Here is a 19737-nt window from a genome sequence, read left to right on the forward strand (position 1 = left end):
CCCTGTATATTGCTTGGGGGTTTATCACTGAGATTGGGGACCAAATGAATGACCATTGAATGACTATATTCAATCCGTACACGACATATCTAACTGCGTTATTCACTAAAAATGTCAAATTTATGTCTAAAGTAGCCAAACTGAAAAAATTCTCTAAACCAGATATGCTTTTAATTCGGCTACTCTGGCCTTAAATGTGAAACTCACTTTGAATTCTTACTATATTAAATAAACCCTGTATATATCAAGATGTCACATGCACTTATTATATATATATATATATATATATATATATATATATATATATATATATATATATATTGCATATATATATATATATATATATATATATATATATTGCAATTTATAGCTAACTCTAGACCCAATGGTAGCATTGAGGCTAAAACCACATGCAGCTGTGACTACAGGTGAGTCTGCAAATCAGCTATTTTATCCTCTTTTTTTTTTTTTTTTTTATTTGTCTGTTTTTTTATGTTTTTAACAGTCAGTTAGCTGTAATGCAGAGTTTCAGTGAATACCAAATCCCAATATGGGCAATTTAAAACAAAACAAAAATGCTTTTTTTTTTTTTTTTATCCGATCTGCAACAAGCTTTATTGAGATCATGCAGCAAACACCGTGTTCAGGAAGCGAAGCGCAGTGCGTTGCCATGGCAACGGTGGACGTACTGGCGGGATGTGCAGCGTGCTGGGTAGAGGGAGTTTTGAGCGCTGACCCAGTGTTGCTCCTGGGTTTGTTTACATCTTGGTAAAAGGGGGGGAGGTAAGTGTTTATAGTGTCAATGCAGCACCTCCCTCGTTACTATTATTATTATCATTATCTAACATGCTGCATCTCTTCATTAGATTGTATTTATTTATTACTATATAGACTTGTCTCCATCTGGCATCATATTATCTGTCAGGGGGCACACATGGATCACATAGTTTGAAATAATAATAATAAAATATAATATTACTGTTATAGCATTTATTGGTATTTTCATGGACTAGGAATTGTTCATATGTAGTTTATTTTTATTACAATAAGCCCACTGTGTCTGTAAGGAGTGTAGTAATCTACATACCTGGGAGGGAGGAATGATTTCACACTTTTATATTAATTAATTTTCGGGTGATTTACCACATTTGCAGAGTTTACATGTAATCCCCAAAAGTGACAGAACCGATTTAAAACAAACTTATGTTTTTAGCACTAAGTATCATGAATTTGATCAAAGTTTTAATTTTACAACTTTTAACTCATGAAGTGGCTTATTCTACGGTACAGATTTCAAATAAGTGGCACAATACATACAGAGATTTAGTATAAGTGAAGATGGTCTGCCTTTTTACATACTTACATATTTTTGTGGATTATTATTTGTGTAACACAAGTCCAGTCTGTGGGTTGCCTTGTGCTAAATAGTTGTTTCTTATTTGGTCATAAATCAGTTTTGGTTTCAAACAAGCCACAATTCAAGAACTATTATATCATATATACTAGCTGTTAGGCTATAGAAGTCCCTATTCTGATTCCCAGTTCTACCATTTATTTGTGGACACACATTGCTTTCTTTTGCTGATGGGTAGTCCATCAACATTTGTTATGATGCTTATTGTTTTTGTGTTCTTTTTCCCTCTAAGGTTAAATTAGAATTGGAATTACTGTGTCAATAAATAGTACAATCCTTATATTTCAGAAATTCACAAAATGAGGAGATCAGCAGCTCCAAGTCAGATCTCTGGTAATCCTGCAAAAAAGCCTTGTTTTATTCCTCCTGCAATAGTAAATTCCTGTACAGACAAAGAAACTGGAAACACCGCTTTAATGGTAAATGCTTATTGAAATGAATTGCATTACTTCAATGTATATGCCTGTAGATGTGTGAACACAGGTTTGTGCGTAAGTATTTGTATGGAGTAAAACCATTTTAGAATGGTATGACTTCTTACCTGGAGTGTGCCTGGTGCCACAGTAAAAAATGGGAGGCGGGGGGCACTAAAACATTTCACTAGGGGATGGGGTAATGTGCTGCCTAATGCCAGCCTGCAGTGAATGTTGGCATCAGTCAACAAATTTGCATATAATTCACATTAGCCACACAGATTTCTTGTTGTGGGCTGACACCTCTTAACTTCGATCATTGTTTATCAGATAACTCTTTAACAGCTCAAAGAAGTGGTCTGGGTGCCAGGTCCCTCAGGTTTTAACCCTTCAGATGCAAACATAGCAGATTCAGAGAAACTGCTATGTTTACATTTGGGGTTAATCCAGCCTCTAGTGGCTGTCTTCTGGATAGCCACTAGAGGTGCATCTGTGACGCTGGAGGCAAATTTCGCCTCCATCGCACAGAGCGTCCATAGGAAAGCATTGAGAAATGCTTTCCTATGGACACTTTGAATGCGTGCGCGGCACTTGCCGCGCATGCACATACGGCTCAGCTGACGTCGGACGGGGGAACTGACGTCGGCGGGGGAGGAGAGGTTTCCAGCGTCGAGGGAGCCCAGCGCTGGGTAAAGGTAAGTAACTGAAGGGGTTTTAACCCCATCAGCGCCACGGGAGGGGGACTCTAAGGGTGGGGGCACCCTCGGCACTATAGTGGCAGGAAAACCGCTTTGTTTTCCTGACACTATAGTGATCCTTTAAAGACACCAAATAAGGGAACTATCTAACACACAATAGGTGTGTGTGTGTGTGTGTGTGTGTGTGTGTGTATGTATATATATATATATATATATATATATATTACACACTTAACCACAGAGATACACAATCACATACATACACACATTTAATAATTAAGAGGTCCACCCAGCCTCCCTACCTTGCTCTGGGAGGGCTGGAGTGTCCTTGGTGGTCAGTGGTTGCTGCTGGGATCTCTGTGCTCTTCCTGTAATGATGCCGGGATGATGTTATATGCCAGCTCACTGCAAGGCGAAGACAGTCAGACACAGTCAGATGCACACAGTTATACACATGTACTGTCAAATACAGTCAAACACACAGTTACAGACAGGCAGTCACATGCACAATTGCAGGCAGCATCACCCAGTCACACACACTCAGTGACATGCAGACAGTCACAGGTAGTCGCATCACACACGCAGTCACAGGTAGACGGTTACACATATAGTCAGTCAGACACAATCACAGTTTTACACACACACACACACGCCCGGACTGGCCATCGGGCATACCGGGCAAATGCCCGGTGGGCTGCGATGGCCATGGGTGGAGGCCGGAAGGGGAGATCACAGGATCTCCCCTGTCGGGCCCATGCAGAGCCGGCATTATCAGAGTGCCGGCCATGCTGTGTGCCTTCATGGGCCGGTGGGGAGATCAAAGCTCTAGCCAGTTACCTCGGCAATGCTTAGATCTGCGAGAGTGAACTCTAGCCCTGCAGGCTAGAGATCACTCTCACCACTGAGACCACCAGGGATGTCAGTACGGCCCCCCCTCAGGCTAAAGGTAAGAAGGGAGGAATATAAAGGTTTTTTTAATACAAAAAAAGACATATTTGCACTCACACAGCACCCTCAAACACAAACGGCACCCTCAGACACACACAGCACACTCTCACACATATACCCACATGTATGTATAATATATAAAATAGCCCTCAGTGAGTTAACAGACAAAGATAATTAGAAACATAGAATGTGACAGTAGTTAAGAACATCCACACACACACAATGCACCCTTCACACATACACACAGCACACCCAACACACTGCACCCCTCACACATACAATGTGTGTGTGTGTGTGTGTATATATATAATATGTGTGTGTGTTTTTTTTTTTTTTTTCCAGTCTGGCCCTGCGCGCACACACACACTCACACGCACATACTCTCTCTCACTTACTGGTGGTGGAGTGGAGTCACTGAAGTACCTGGTGTGTTGCAGTTGGGGAAGCAAGGACTCCTTCCTGCTTTCCCTCTGTGTGCTGCAGTAAGAGCAACGATTGGAGCCTGTAGCTCCAGTTTAGCTCCGCCCTTAACTCTCAGTGCTGTACTCCTGCTGTATTTCCTGACCGGCCCCTGTGTGTGTGAGCGGTGTCTGCTGCCTGGCCCCCTGTGCAGCCACACAGCTCACAGAACCCCAAGCCTGGCCATCCCTGCTGGCACCCCCCTACCTGGTGGCACCCGGGGTGGACCCCCTCCCCCCCGCTCCTCCCCCTTAGTACGCCACTGAGTGCAGGTCTTAGCTTATTGGCTAAGGGTGATCTATTGACACTCTTAGTCAACAACCTAGGCTTGGTTCAGGAGAGCTAAAGGAAACTGCTGCTTAGAAGCTTCTGGCTCTCCATAGGAAGTAGTGGAGGTGGAAGGGATGCCTGGCAAATCCCAGGTATGAAGTCAAACTTTTCTAAAAGTTCTACTCGTTTTACTCCTTACAATGGAATGGTATTCCTGGCACCATAACCACTACACACTGTAGTTGTTAATGTGCTTGGGGTGTTCCTTTAATTTTGGGGACTAAAACTGATGGGGATCAAAGGCCAGTCAACTAATGAAAGTATGTTACATAAATTAGTTTATTTTTTACAGTGCAATATTAGAATCACCAGGAAAGTCAAACTGCCTGTTCACCTACTGTGAACATTGTTATAAAATATTAGGAACTTCGATGCAGCTTTTGTTATGCATGTACATATCAGTCTAGCTGTTGGAAAACACTTCTTCACATGGAAACACAGAAACTGTATTAAAACCTACTTTTTCATTATCAGAAGAACAGTGATGTACCTTCTAGAACACTTACAAAAATGTGTGGACTGAACACAATGTGTTCCACTAAAGAGGCAGTAACTCCACCTGCAAATCGCTCTGGGAATCCTGGTGTGACACTACTACCCAAATTTCGACCATTAGGATCACCAGCAGTGACTCCACCTGCAAATCTCTCTGGCAAACCTGGTGTGACGGCTCTACCCAAATTTCGACCATTAGCAGGTAAAGGCAACGTTTTTTAATTTTTTTTTTTCTTCATCTGTGTTTTTTAAAAATGTACAATGCAAATGTTCTGTGTAAACCTAAAATAACATTTTTATTTTATGTCATTGGATTTATTGTAAGACTAAATAAAACTGCATAGCAGTTCCTTCCTAGTTATCAGACAATATGCTTTTCTAGTAGTAGAGTGTAACATGTATGTTACCCCTGCTATGCACAAATATCAAGCTTTATTATTTTTCTTAAAGGGACACTCTAAGCACCAAAACAACTTTAGCTTCATGAAGTAGTTTTGGCCCCATGAAGTCTCACAGCTCAATGCTCTGCCATTTAGGATTCACTTTTGTTTCTGTTTATGCAGCCCTAGCCACACTTTACATGACTGTGACTCACACAGTCTACGCAAATAAAAGGTTTAATGGTCAATCATATTTTACAGCACAATGTGTTTACTTTAGAAGTTCTTATCCCATGTTCTGTTTATTGAACTCCAGTCACACAGGAGTATGGCTAAGGATGCATAAACAAATTGATCTAACTTCTAAATGGCAGAGTCGTAAGCAGTGAGATTGCAGGGGCATAATCTATACACCAAAACCAAAGTGGACCTGATGGGTAAAATAAGATTATATCAATTGTTTTTTGGCAAATTAATCCATCCTCTGGCAACTCGGTTATGCATGTATTGGGTACTATTGGGCGCTACCTGGCAGGGCTCAGAACGCAATAGTTCTTAACATTTGAAATTTGCCAGGAAGACATTTTCATATTAAAAAAGCTAAAACTTTAACGATATAAAATGTGAAGTAACTCTAAGAAACATTATGTAAAAAGTGAGAAAAAGTATGTGCATAAAGGTGTGCATAGAGTTCTGGAATCTACTTTTCAAGTTCACGTAGCATTTATTTTCAAATATATTATTTTAAATTCCAGTGGGCATTATCTTGTGTGATGCGCAATAGTTCCTAATTGTGCCTCCGGAAATGCAACAACCCAAAATTGACTGCGCTACTCTAAAGCCTTCAACCAAAATCCACAGGTGATTAACCCCTTAACGACGAGTGACGGACCTCGTCCGTCACCCGTTAAAATTAACCCCAGATCGCCGCAATCGCGGCGATCGTGGGGTTAATGGTGCTCCGGTCTGCCTCTGCATTAGAGGCAGACCGGGAGCACCGGATCGGGCTGTCAGAGTACATGTGCCCGCTCTGACAGCATGCCAGAGCGGGCACATGTGCTCTCTATACTCACCTCCGCCTCCCTGCACTTCCGGGTTCTGTGTGAAGTGCAGGGAGCCGGATCTTCAGTGATCCTGCCCCCTGGTGACAAAACAATAAAGTTAAATTAAAATCCCACCCCCCTTTACCCCCCCTTTACCCATTTTAATATAAAATTAACCCCTTCCCTGCCAATTGATCACTGACTACAGTGATCAATTGGTAGGGATTACATTTTACTATGATCTGATTTTTTTTTTTTTTTTAACCCCTGAGGGTTAATTATTTTTTTTTAACCCTCAGGGGTTAAATTTATTTTATTAATTAATTAAATTTTTTTAAAGTTATAAATTTAGCTAGCTGGGGAGGGTGGAAGTTAGTGGGGAATTGGGGGATTTAGTATTAGGCTAACTAGGGGTTAACGTTAAAAAAAGTTTAAAAAATAAGCTTTAAAAAGTTAAAAAATTAAGTTTAAAAAAAAGTTTTAATAACGTTTAAGTAAAAAATGTAAAAAAATAAACCCTTTACCCAGTCCAAATAAAAATTAACCCCTTCCCTGCCAGTCGATCACTGCCTACAGTGATCAAAATACAGATCACAGTATTATACTGTGATCTAATTTTTTTTTAACCCCTGACGATTAACTTTTATTTATTTTTTAACCCTCAGGGGTTAAATTTATTTAATTAACTAATTTAAATATTGTATAATTAAATATTTTGCTAGCTGGGGTGGGTGGGAGTTATGGGAAAATGGGGAATTTACTGTTAGTGCTGCTTACTGCTAGTTAGGGGTTAACGTAAAAAAAAAGCTTAGAAAAATGTTAAATCTGTAAAAAAAAGTTTTACGAAAGTTTCGGAAACTTTAAAAAAATTAATAAGCAAAACAAAAGTTTAAAAAATAGTTTTAAAAAGTAAAAAAATACATTTAATAACGCTCATTACCACTACACCTGGTACAAGCTAGCGGAAAAATGATCCCACGCTAAGGTTCAAAATATGCCTTTTAAAATACCCTGGGATGTCTTCTTTAAGAAATGGTCTGGCTTTATGGGGTATTTGGTTTATATAGCCTGGTAAAATACTCTAAAATGGGACATGGGCACAGCGTAAAAATTGAAAGTTGGAAAAAAAATGGAATGGCTGTGTCCCAAATGTGCCCCTCCGATGTCCACATATACCTGGCAAAGGTACATACGGGGGTATTTTTGTACTCAGCAGACATAGCTGAGCAACATATGAAGTATTATACAGTGGTAGTACACATAAGGTTTGCAAAATATACTGTGCAAACTCACTTTGTGTGTCAAAAAGGCAGAAAAAAACGCTTATTACCACTACACCTGGTACTCGCTAGCGGAAAAATGATCCCACGCTAAGGTTCAAAATATGCCTTTTGAAATACCCTGGGGTGTCTACTTTAAGAAATGGTAGGCCTTTGTGGGGTAGTTTGAATTTAAAACCTGCGAAGATGCTTGGAAATTGCACTTAGGCCCGGCGTCAAAATTCAAAGTTCGGTAAAAACTGATATGGCTTGGTCTCCTATATGGCACTGTAGCTTCACGAAATAGTGCCATAGACATACAATGGGGGTGTCCTTTTACTCAGAAGACTTAGCTGAGCATAATTTGGGGGGTTTGAACTTAGTGGCACATATGAAATATACAAAATGCCCAGCAAAAATGCAATCCGTATGTAAAAAATGCACAAAATTATTTTTTACCACATACTTTGGCATGTAATGGTAAAAAAATGGGGGCATGTTAAGGCACAATATGCACCTTATGACATACCCTGGGGTGTCTACTTTTATAAATGGTAGGCCTTTGTGGGGTTTTTTTGAACAGTCAAACTGTTATAATACCCCAAATGGAAGCATAGGCTCATTAAATCCGTCTCTCAAAATTCTACTGTGAATACTGAAAAGGACAGGTCTCCTATATGGCACTGTAGCTTCACGAAATAGTGCCAAAGACATACAATGGGGGTACCGTTGTACTCAGCAGAAGTAACTGAACACATAATAAAACTTTGTACAGGAATAGCACACACCAACTTTACAAAATACACATGAGAAGTTCTTTGTTATAAGTTTGTGTGCGAAAACCCCCCAAAAACACAATTTTACTCCAATATTTAGCAGAGGTTGGCGGTAAAATGGCTACGTAGAAAGTGTCAAAACAACCTTAGGTAAATAGCCTGTGGTGTCTACTTTATATAAATATATACTTTTGTGTGGCAATTTTGTTTTCTTTTATGGCCATTAGGCTTACAAGACAAACATACCAAATTCTAAAATCGCTCCACATAAAAAGTGTATTTTACTCCTTGTGCTTTGTGACCTGTAACTACCAAAAAAAACTTAAAATCCCAGACACATTATATATTCTGTAATTCAGAACAACTAAATGAATTTATTTTTAATTACTTTCCTTAACTTGCACTAATTATGTACACATTATTATTGCAAAAACTGTAAAAAAAACCACACAAAAATTCATTTTTTTTTGCATATTTCTGTATTTTTTTAATAATAAATAAGCATTTATATATATATATATATGTGTTACATCAAATTAAAGCCCTTTCTGTCCTTTAAAAAACGGTATATAATATGTGTCGGTGCAATGAATAAGTAAAAAGCAAATTGCAGTTGAACGCAAATAGCAAAAAATGCCGTTGTCATTAAGTGAAAGACAAGCTTCTGAAGCTCTGTCCTTAAGGGGTTAAAGAGACAAATTGTCTTGTGCTTGTCAAGCAAGCTTCAAAATAAGCCAAACTCTGCACAGTGTAGCATAGTATAGCTCTTTACTAATACACTAGCAACTGCATTGCAGTCTGCCTGTCTTGGTTGTAAAAGTAACTAAACAGATAAACTTCAAATGCAATTTGCCTGTCTCTTTGGCAGCCTCAGACATCAACCATTCACACTCGTCTTTCTCACTTTAGAGAGTTAGCAAGTCTGCCATATTTTCATGGACAAATCTTTCCATGTTGATAAGCAGCACCCAAAATGTTTTATCTCTTAGTGATTTGGGATTTGATTTGCTTCCTGCAGTCTTTGAGTTCCTCATTAGCCAATCACTGCCCTTTAAATAGGGGGAAAACAATTACGTTGGCAATCTAGATAAGCCTTCCACATTAGCAATATGGTGAATACATGGCCAGTCCTCGGAGACCTCGGTGGCCATTAGATTGTGACAAACCACTGAGGTGATTTGACAGTGAACCAGGTAGTGGCACCAGTAGCCAGCTAGCACAATAACCACTACAAGGTTGCATTGCCGCATTACCATAATACAGGAACTCTTGCCCAATTCCATGCCGGCCTGGTCTGGCACTACGTTACAACTGGTTTAAGCATTTTCTAAAAAGCTATAATAACCTTTTAGTTGCATTGCAAATTACAGTGGAACAAACACACTGAGCAAATTTATAAGATATTTTTTTTTTTTTGTTCAGAACTTGGGCAGTTGCCTCTGTCCTTAAGAGGTTAAAAATGAAAATGTTTTGCTGCTTTCTGAAGCATAATCTCTCACCCTTAGGCACACCTTTAGATTTTATTTTTTTCCTGATTGGTAGGTAAACAATGTATCACCCAATGAGAGCAGAGCTCCTAACTTAAAGGGACACTATAGTCACCTGGACAACTTCAGCTTAATGAGGTTGTTCAGGTGAGAACTATAGCTCCCTGCAGCCTTTCTCATGTAAACACTGTATTTTCTTAGAAAATAATATTCCTCCATCCACTCAGATCTGCTGTCAGCAGAGCACAGGGCAGCACTGTGCACAGCATCCTGTGATTCAGACACTGAATTTTCCTCATAGAGATTCATTGATTCAATTCATCTCTATGAGGAGATGTTGATTGGCCAGGGCTGTGTTTGAATCATGCTGGCTCTGCCCCTGATCTGCCTCTTTGTCAATCTCTGCCAATCCAATGGGGAAGCACTGTGATTGGATCAGGCTACCATATGTCAGCAGACTGCTTGTTTTTCTGTGTCAAACAGCATGCAGATTTACAGCTTCAGGATTGAATACAGTAAGATTTTTACTATATTTATGGAGGTACGAGGTGCCCAGGGGGGGCTAGATGGTGGTGTTAACACTATAGGGTCAGGAATACATGTTTGCGTTCCTAACCCTATAGTGATCCTTTAAAGGGACACTATAGGCACCCAGACCACTTCATCTTATTGACGTTGTCTGAATGCAGTGTCCTTGCACTCTTAACCCTGGAAAGGTAATTAATTATTGCAGTTTTTTTTCTAAACTGAAATAAGTACCTTTATCAGTTAACTCCTCCTCTAGTGGCTGTCTACCAGATAGCCACTAGAGGTACTTCCGGATTGTTAGGTGACTGTTGGGCGCTTAACTGATGTTGGACGTCCTCACTCTATGTATGAGAACTTCCTAATGCGAGCCCGATCATTGCTGCGCGTGCGCATTAGGTCTCTCCGCACTGGCTGACGTCTGTGTCGGAGGAGCGGAGGTGGACCTGCGGCAGTGCCGAGGTACGTCACAGGTAAGTGACAGAAGGGGTGGGGTCGGGGGTAGGTGGGCACATGTAGCGTTACTTACCTTATCCAGGGGCCGGCTGCGGTCCTCTCTTCGAGCCGCGCGCGGTCCTGCTGCTGCACGAGCCGCGCGCGGCTCATCCGACGGCTTCAATAGGAAGGCGGGCAGTGACCGCGAGAAGCGGTCACGTGTCCCGCCTGAATCTAAGAGCGCGCCGCGAGTCTCGGGCGCGCTCATCAAGAGACAGTGAGAGCCTAAATTGCCAAAAGGCTCCCATTGGTCCATGTCATGCCACACTCCCCATACACTTACCTTTTGGGTGTGTGGATATGCCGGGAGCCAATCACATTAGTTTAGAAGCTATTTAAACTTACCTCTCCCTTTACTCCCTGCCCTATCGTGGTTTCTGTTGCAGTTCACTTTAGCACTTTAGCGCTTGGCACTTTGGCTTTGTTTCTGACTACGTTATCTCTTTATCCTTATCTGTTCTGTTTGCCGGCTTGCTGTTTACTGTGTACCAGACCCCGGCTAGTCCTAGTTTACGCTGTCTCTTTGTGTCCTTGACCTAGCATCGCTCCTGACTCTGTACTCCTCTTATATACGTCGAGTTCGGCCATTCTAAGGTCCGGTAGATGTATCTCTCCTCTGTGTTGTCTTCTGTTTAGCTGAATCCTGCGTGTTGGGGTATATTCTCGTTTCATTACGATAGGGCCATGGACCCTGCAGATTTAGCTCAGCAGATGGCTTCTCATGAGGCTAGATTTTTAGAGCAGGATCACCGTATGGATCAGATAGCCCAGGCTCTCCAGACATTTTTTTCTAGAACTATTCCAGCAACCACACCTAATCCTCCTGAAGTATCTACTTTGCCTAATACTTCGGCCCATTTAACACCTCCTCCTAGGTATGGAGGGGAATCTAAGACATGCAGAGGTTTCATTAATCAAATAGAATTCCACTTTGAGATGTATCCACGTTCCTTTCCCACAGATAGGTCTAAAGTGGGGTTCCTTATGCACCAACTTACAGATAAAGCACTTGAGTGGGCAAATCCTATTTGGGAGGCTAATGGACCTATGGTGCATGATTTCAATAGTTTTCTTGCGGCTTTTCGTAGAACTTTTGACACATCTAAAATGTCAAAGAATGCCGCTAGAACATTAATGAGCATTAAACAGGGTTCTAGGTCTGTGGCTGACTATGCTATTCAGTTTCGTACCCTTGCTTCACAGGTAGATTGGACCAACAATGGGCTAACTACTGCATTCATGGAAGGTTTATCGGACACTATATTGGATGAGGTAGCAGCTAGGGAGCTTCCTATTGCATTAGGGGACCTTATTGACTACCTCATTGATATAGACAATAGGATTCGTGACAGGCTCTATACTAAAAACAGGAATAGACGTTTTGTTACACCTATTAACCCCAGAGTTGATAAACCTGCGATTGTCAAAGTATCAGAGGAGGAACCCATGCAATTAGGGGTTGCCAAACTCTCTGATACTGAAAAATTGCATAGGAGGAAGGAAGGACTCTGCCTATACTGTGGTGGGAAAGACCATTTGATAAAAGAATGCCCCGTGATTCCGGGAAACTCACACCTAAGACCTTATAGGGGACTGACTTTGGGTGTGATATCTAAGTCTCCTAAATTGCCTCCTAACCGTTTGCTTCTCCCTGTTTCTCTTCATATGGGAGAGAGTTGTATAGCTGAAAGCATACTAGCCTTGGTTGATTCCGGGGCTGCTGAGAACTTAATAGATTCTGGTTTTGTTACGAAACACAACATCCCCATCAGAGAGAGGCAATTGAGGCCATAGATGGTAGACCTTTAACCCCTTAAGGACCAAACTTCTGGAATAAAAGGGAATCACGACATGTCACACATGTCATGTGTCCTTAAGGGGTTAAGTACTCCAGTCGTTACCCATGAAACTGTACCATTATTCATGTACACAGGAGTTTTACACTTTCAGACTGTTCAGTTCCAGGTTATCACCTCTCCCTCTTCTCATATCGTGTTAGGGTACCCATGGTTATGTTCTCACAATCCCATTTTCGACTGGGAGTTGGGACAATTAAAATCGTGGAGCAAAGCCTGCCACGAATCTTGTATGATTAAAGTCACCCCTTTAAATACTATTAATGTTCCTACTACTCCTCCTTTGTCTACTGTTATACATCCTCAGTACTTGTTTCTCATGACTGTATTCGATAAAAGGGAAGCTGATAAATTACCGCCTCACAGACCCTATGATTGTGCTATTGATTTATTGCCTGGCACTATACCTACAAAGGGCAGGGTGTACCCTTTATCTATTCAAGAAAACCGTATCATGGAGGAGTATGTTAAGGAATCACTAGAAAAGGGGTTCATTAGGAGATCCTCTTCTCCGGCTGGAGCGGGGTTTTTCTTCGTATCTAAGAAAGAAGGTGATTTAAGACCGTGTATCGATTATAGAGGTCTAAACAAAATCACTATCAAAAATGCATACCCTATACCTTTAATTACAGAATTGTTTGACAGGCTGAAACATGCTACTGTATTCACTAAATTGGACCTTAGAGGTGCATACAATTTAATACGTATTAAGAAAGGTCACGAATGGAAGACTGCATTCAACACTAGATCCGGTCATTACGAGTGCACTGTTATGCCATTTGGTCTTTGCAATGCCCCAGCAATATTCCAAGAATTCATTAATGACGTCTTAAGAGACTTTATTCACACATTTGTAATTGTATATTTGGACGATATACTAATATATTCTACAGATTTACACACTCATCACAGACATGTTACAACGGTCCTGAAGACCCTTCTTGCTAATGGTCTTTGTTGTAAACTAGAAAAATTTTTATTTGACCAATCCGGTCCAGTTTTTGGGGTATTTGATTTCCGCCAAAGGTTTTCGTATGGATCCCCAGAAGCTTTCTGCTGTCATAGTGGCCCCTACCACAAGGTTTGAAAGCTATAAAGCGTTTTCTTGGTTTCTCTAACTATTATAGACTCTTTATTAAGGGTTTTTCTTCTATTGTAGCGCCTATCACCCGTATGATGAAAAAGGGTGGTAATACTCGTGTCTGGTCTCCCGAGGCACTTCAGGCTTTCGACTTTCTTAAATCTACATTCGCCTCGGCACCTATTTTACAGCATCCTATCCCCTCACTGCCTTATATTCTTGAAGTTGATGCTTCTGATATCGGGGTAGGTGCTGTTTTGTCCCAAAGAGAATCGCCTGAAAAGCCATTGCATCCTTGTGGCTTCTTTTCTAGACAGATGTCCAAAGCTGAAAAGAACTATGATGTGGGTAATCGTGAACTCCTTGCTAATATCTTAGCCCTTAAAGAATGGAGACACTTGTTAGAAGGAACTAAGGATCCTATCCTCATTTTTACGGATCACAAGAATCTATCCTACCTTGGTGAAGCTAAAAGATTATCTTCTAGGCAGGCTAGGTGGTCATTATTTTTGTCCCGTTTCAATTATATTATCACCTATAGGCCGGGTGAACGCAACATTAAAGCAGACGCTCTGTCCAGACAGTTAGAAACTGCTGACAAACAGGAGATTGATGTTACTCCTGTCATTCCCCCAGACAGGATAATAGCTACTACTATGTTGTCTATTTCTTCATCCCTCTTGCAGACCATACAGGCGAAACAAAGCCTGGCACCTAGCGAGAGGCCTATTGATAAATTGTTTGTTGATGTTCCCGAGAGACGGGAGATTCTGTCATTATATCATGATACTAAGACTGCTGGACATCCTGGTATTTCCAAAATGATGTCAGCTGTTTCTCGATATTTTTGGTGGGATACCTTACGCAAGGATGTTACTGACTATATAAGTGCTTGTACTACTTGTGCATGTATGAAATCTTCTCGTAGAGTTCCTTGTGGGCTTTTGCATCCGTTACCCGTTCCCGAGAGACCTTGGTCTAACCTATCCATGGATTTTATTGTTGAATTACCCCCTTCGAATGGTAACACAGTCATCCTAATGATAGTAGATCGGTTTTCCAAAATGGCTCACTTTGTGTCTCTTCACAAGTTGCCCACATCCAAGGATCTGGCACTTATCTTCGCTAGAGAAGTATTTCGGTTACATGGTATTCCCGTATCTATTGTGTCCGATAGGGGTAGCCAATTTATTTCCAGGTTCTGGAAAGCCTTTTGTTCGGAAATGGGTATTTCTCTCTCATTTTCTTCCGCTTACCATCCCCAGTCTAATGGAGCTGCTGAACGTGCCAACCAGTCTCTGGAGCAGTACCTTCGTTGTTTTGTGTCTCACCATCAGGACAATTGGTCTGGTAAAAAAAAAGGGGGTAAGGTTAGCGCTAATAATATATTGAACAGGCAGCGACCTTTAGAGGGTAACCCTCTAACCCTCTATTTAAAAGATACACAGTAAAGAGAGAGAGAGAGGTTGCGCCAAAAATAAAATAAATAAATAAAAATTAGAACAATAAAAATATATAAAATACAGAATAGTAGGCAAGTTCCAATGAGTGTCTAATTCTAATTTTTATTTTGTATTAATTTTATTTTTGGCGCAACCTTTCTCTCTCTTTACAAGGACAATTGGTCTGATCTGCTTCCTTGGGCTGAGTTTGCTTGGAATAACGCCACTCATGATTCTTCCGGCAAAAGCCCTTTTTACGTTGTCCATGGCCAGCATCCCGTTGTTCTTCCGGCTGCGTTCTTCTCACAGGGCATGCCAGTTCTGGATGAGCATCTGACTGGTTTGCGTAATACTTGGGAGCAGGTTCAGCGTTCTTTGGTGGATTCCGCTGCTCGCCAGAAGGCTCAGGCTGACAAGCATCGCAGAGCGGCTCCTTCTTATGTTGTGGGGGACAGGGTTTTGCTTTCCACGCTGAATATTCGCATATGGGCGCCTTCTATGAAATTGGCTCCTTGCTTCATTGGTCCTTATCGTATTCTGCATAAGGTTAATCCTGTTTCATATGCCTTGGGTCTTCCTAAAAATCTGTGTATTCCCAATGTCTTTCACACCTCACTGTTGAAGCCTTACGTACGCAACCGCTATACCCGGCATACTCCCCCTCCCCCCCTGTCTCTGTGGAGGGTCATGAGGAATTCGAAGTTTCTGCTGTTCTATGGCTATGGGCCTGAGGAGCGCAGTTGGATTTCAGCCTTGTACGTTCATTCCATTCTCGTTTTCCTGCCAGGCCTGGCCCTGCCCGCCCGGAGGGTGTGTCCTCGGGGGGGGGGGGGGGGGGACGGACGGACGGACGGACGGACGACTGTAGCATTACTTACCTTATCCAGGAACCGCGCGCGGTCCTGCTGCTGCACGAGCCGCGTGCGGCTCATCCGATGGCTTCAATAGGAAGGCGGGCAGTGACCGCGAGAAGCGGTCACGTGTCCCGCCTGAATCTAAGAGCGTGCCGCGAGTCTCGGGCGCGCTCATAAAGAGACAGTGGGAGCCTAAATTGCCAAAAGGCTCATATTGGCACCTGTCATGCCACACTCCCCATACACTTACCTTTTGGGGGTGTGGATATGACAGGAGCCAATCACATTAGTTTAGAAGCTATTTAAACTTACCTCTCCCTTTACTCCCTGCCCTATCGTGGTTTCTGTTGCAGTTCCCTTTAGCGCTTGTTGTGTTCAGTTGTGTTCCTTCGTATTGACCTTGGCTTTGTTTCTGACTACGTTATCTCTTTTTCCTTATCTGTTCTGTTTGCCGGCTTGCTGTTTACTGTGTACCAGACCCCGGCTAGTCCTAGTTTACGCTGTCTCTTTGTGTCCTTGACCTCGGATCGCTCCTGACTCTGTACTCCTCTTATATACGTCGAGTCCGGCCATTCTAAGGTCCGGTAGACGTATCTCTCCTCTGTGTTGTCTTCTGTTTAGCTGAATCCTGCGTGTTGGGGTATATTCTCGTTACAGCACTATAGGGAGATATCGTGCCAGGAAAACAGCTTTGCTTTTCTGGTATTATAGTTTCTCTTTAACTCTGCCCACACAGCAGATCACTGTTCTTTTATTACTTATATAGTATTTCCAAGCCAAACTAAAGGGAATAGGGTGATGACAGCAGCTAAGCTAGCAAAACCAATGAGTGTGGAAAATAAATACATCAATAAATGGCCAAAATCAGATGCCCTTAAAGGAACACTATAGTCACCAAAACCACTACAGCTTACTGTAATGGTTCTGGTGTTTACAGCCTATCAAAGTAAACACAGAATTTTCAGAGAAAAGACCGTGTTTACATTTCTGCCTATTAACACCTCTAGGTGCAGTCATTCAGGTGGCCACTAAATGTGTTTCCTGGGTCAGTGCTGCACAGTGTGCATTACCTATGTTCAGTGTCTCCACATTCTGCATGGAGATGCTGAACGCTCCCCATATATATGCATTGATTCAATGCATCTCTATTAGGTGCTGCTGGTTGGTGTGGCATTTTGCTGCACGTGCGTAATAGCCTCCCTATGCTTTTCTATGGAACAGCACTGGAGTGGCTGAGATCATCATGGAGAGACCAGCATGGCAAAGGGGAAAAGATGACTAAAACTAACTTTTCACCGCAATCTGAAGGGGGCTGGACACCTAAACAGCCACTCCAGCACTATAGTGTTAGGAATACATGTTTATATTCCAAACAATTATAGCCGGAGTAGGCAACCTTTTAGCAGCACTGTGCCGAAATAGGATTGTGATGTTCCGTAGCGTGCCGGTCCTATTTTTTCAAATTTAGGTGTGTATGTTGCTGTATTCTGCTTGTTATTTATACTGCAGTTGCTTTGTATCATTGTATTTGTGTGTATATGAGCTATCATGTTGTTTGAGGTAACGTGTATGATACCTATGAATGTGGGCTGTGTATAGGGGCTTCTTGTGGAATTGTGTATGTGTGTGGATGTATTTGTCACATTGTGTGTTTGGTTGTGTGCATGTATGTGGATTGCTAGTGGTGTTACGTTTTGTGCGTGTGTTTGCATGTGGGCTGTCTGTATTATTTGTATGAGGGGAGGGTTATTCTACATTTCTGTGTATATCTAGCAGTGTGTGTGTGTGGCTTCCCTGGTTTCCAGTGGCGACCGGGCTGGCCAGGTACAGGTCAAAGACAGGAGCTGCAACAGCAGCTGCAGACAGCTCTACTCCAGTGTGGATTCCTATTCACAAGTGCTGGAATGAAGTGATCTGAGATCACTTCCTCTATATGCTGCAATGTGTAAGTTGAGGATTGTCCTTCACCACATTTTCGAATGAGCAGATACAATGAGGGGAAAATGTATTTGATCCCCTGCTGATTTTGAACGTTTGCCCAATGACAAGGAAATGATCAGTCTATAATTTTTTTTTTTTTTTTTTTTTATATTTATATTTTTTATTGTAGCATAAGTATAATTGTACAGAGGTATAAAACATATTGAGCTACATTTTTGTAAAATGCATGCATAGATAATGACAGACTTGTTCGGAACATTTGTGCTTATGCAGTTTCATAGAAGATCCCGTCTGGCTAAGCTTGGTGAAGGCTACTTGCATTTAGTAGTATTTATCAGCTGTAATACAATCTACAAAGTGATCTACAATCGTTGCTTTCTGGGGGGTATTGGATTCTCGAGAGAGTGCTGAGGAGTACAGTGATGAACAGCCTATTATGTAACTATTGCCATCAGTGCTCAGCTGCAGGAAAGCCATCAAGAAACACATTTAAGGGAAACAAGAAACCTTTAACAATAATGCTATAGCTTAATAGGCAGCCGTGCAAATGAGTGTCACGGCTTCCAATAGGGGTAAGACCATGTCAGCTAGCTTGCTTCAGCAGGGAGAGTATAAAGTGAAAATATAATTAATAAAACAGAAATCAACCCTGACATAACGTTTAGCGACTAATTTCTAAATTACTGTTACAAACTAAACAACCGGATCAAGTCCAAGGATTTCAGCGGCCAGTCGTTTTTGCGCCTTGCAATGTTCAGGTGTCTGAAGACATCTGCGTCCGAGCCACCCGAATCGGCTTGGGGTAGAAGGGCTGGATGTTATTAATGTCCCATGCTGGAACGGAGGACGCCCTTGAGGCTATTGCCACTGACCTCTGGGTGAGGTCTGGTGCTGGTAAGTCCAGTTCTCTGAAGATGCGTCCAGCTTCCGAGAGCTGTGTTAACTGCATTCTCTTCTCCGCGTGCAATATGGTCAGTTTGCGACCCGGTCCCCAGCGGTACTTGACATCCTGCTCTCGTAACAGCTTAGTCACTGGTTGTAGTGAATGCCTCCAGGTCATTGTGGACCTAGAAAGGTCTGCGAAGAAGGCTAGGTCCGAGCCCTCAAAACGGTATGTGGGTGCCGTTCTTGTCGTGGCTGAGACAAGCTGCTTGCATTGGAGCGATTGAAAACGCAGCAGTAAATCCCTTGGGACTCCGGCCGGAGCTTTAGGTGATTTCGGGACTCTGTACAGATTGTCCAGGTGTATGGTCTTGGCTTTAGCCGATGGGAGCATAGAGCTCCACAGTCTGCGGAGGTAATGAGGTACTTCTTCCTCCCCGATGTTCTCGGGGATGCCACGGATCCGCATATTATGTTGCCGCCTAGCATCCTCCAGCACAGCAAGCCGTCCTTCCATAGTATGGTTGGCTTGCTTCAGACTTTCCATTTCAGCTTGCAGAACCCCCTGTTTGCCTGTCATGGCAACGTCAGCCTCCTCTAGCGCCCGCAGGCGCGCTGTTATGACCCCCATATCTTCTCGCACCAGTGCTATATCGGCTGAGAAGTAGGCCTTCAACTCCGCCATCATGTTTTGGATATCCGCTTTACTGGCGGGAGCATGGTCTGGTTGAGCAGCTTTACTTGCCCTCGTAGGTTTCGGATCATAGTCTCGGAGGGGTGAGCTGTTACTGAGCTCCCCCCGATCAGCGTAGTAGCTGGAGTCGTCGTGATCACTGCCTTCCGAGGCGAGGTCTGAGTCTTCCCGCGCTGGCGCCATCTTAGCAGGCCGCTGCGAGGTTGTTACACGGAGCAGGGCCCCGATATCTTGAGAGGTGGGGGTCGCTTCAATCCTGCGGATT

The 19737-nt window shown here is 42.4% G+C and overlaps 1 protein-coding gene across 1 annotated transcript in view; it reads left to right on the forward strand.

Annotated features, from left to right (window-relative positions):
• Positions 1-688: 688 nt before the first annotated feature.
• The window catches only part of RAD54B (RAD54 homolog B), a 91927-nt gene continuing 72878 nt past the window's right edge, over positions 689-19737 (forward strand). Inside the window, exons 1-3 of the mRNA XM_063451243.1 lie at positions 689-787; positions 1703-1833; positions 4737-4959. Coding sequence (XP_063307313.1) covers positions 1714-1833; positions 4737-4959 — 343 coding nt within the window. The 5' untranslated portion in view covers positions 689-787; positions 1703-1713. The remainder of the gene's footprint in view (positions 788-1702; positions 1834-4736; positions 4960-19737) is intronic.

The sequence above is a fragment of the Pelobates fuscus genome, chromosome 4 (genome assembly GCF_036172605.1).
Source record: "Pelobates fuscus isolate aPelFus1 chromosome 4, aPelFus1.pri, whole genome shotgun sequence".
NCBI classification, from domain to species: domain Eukaryota; kingdom Metazoa; phylum Chordata; class Amphibia; order Anura; family Pelobatidae; genus Pelobates; species Pelobates fuscus.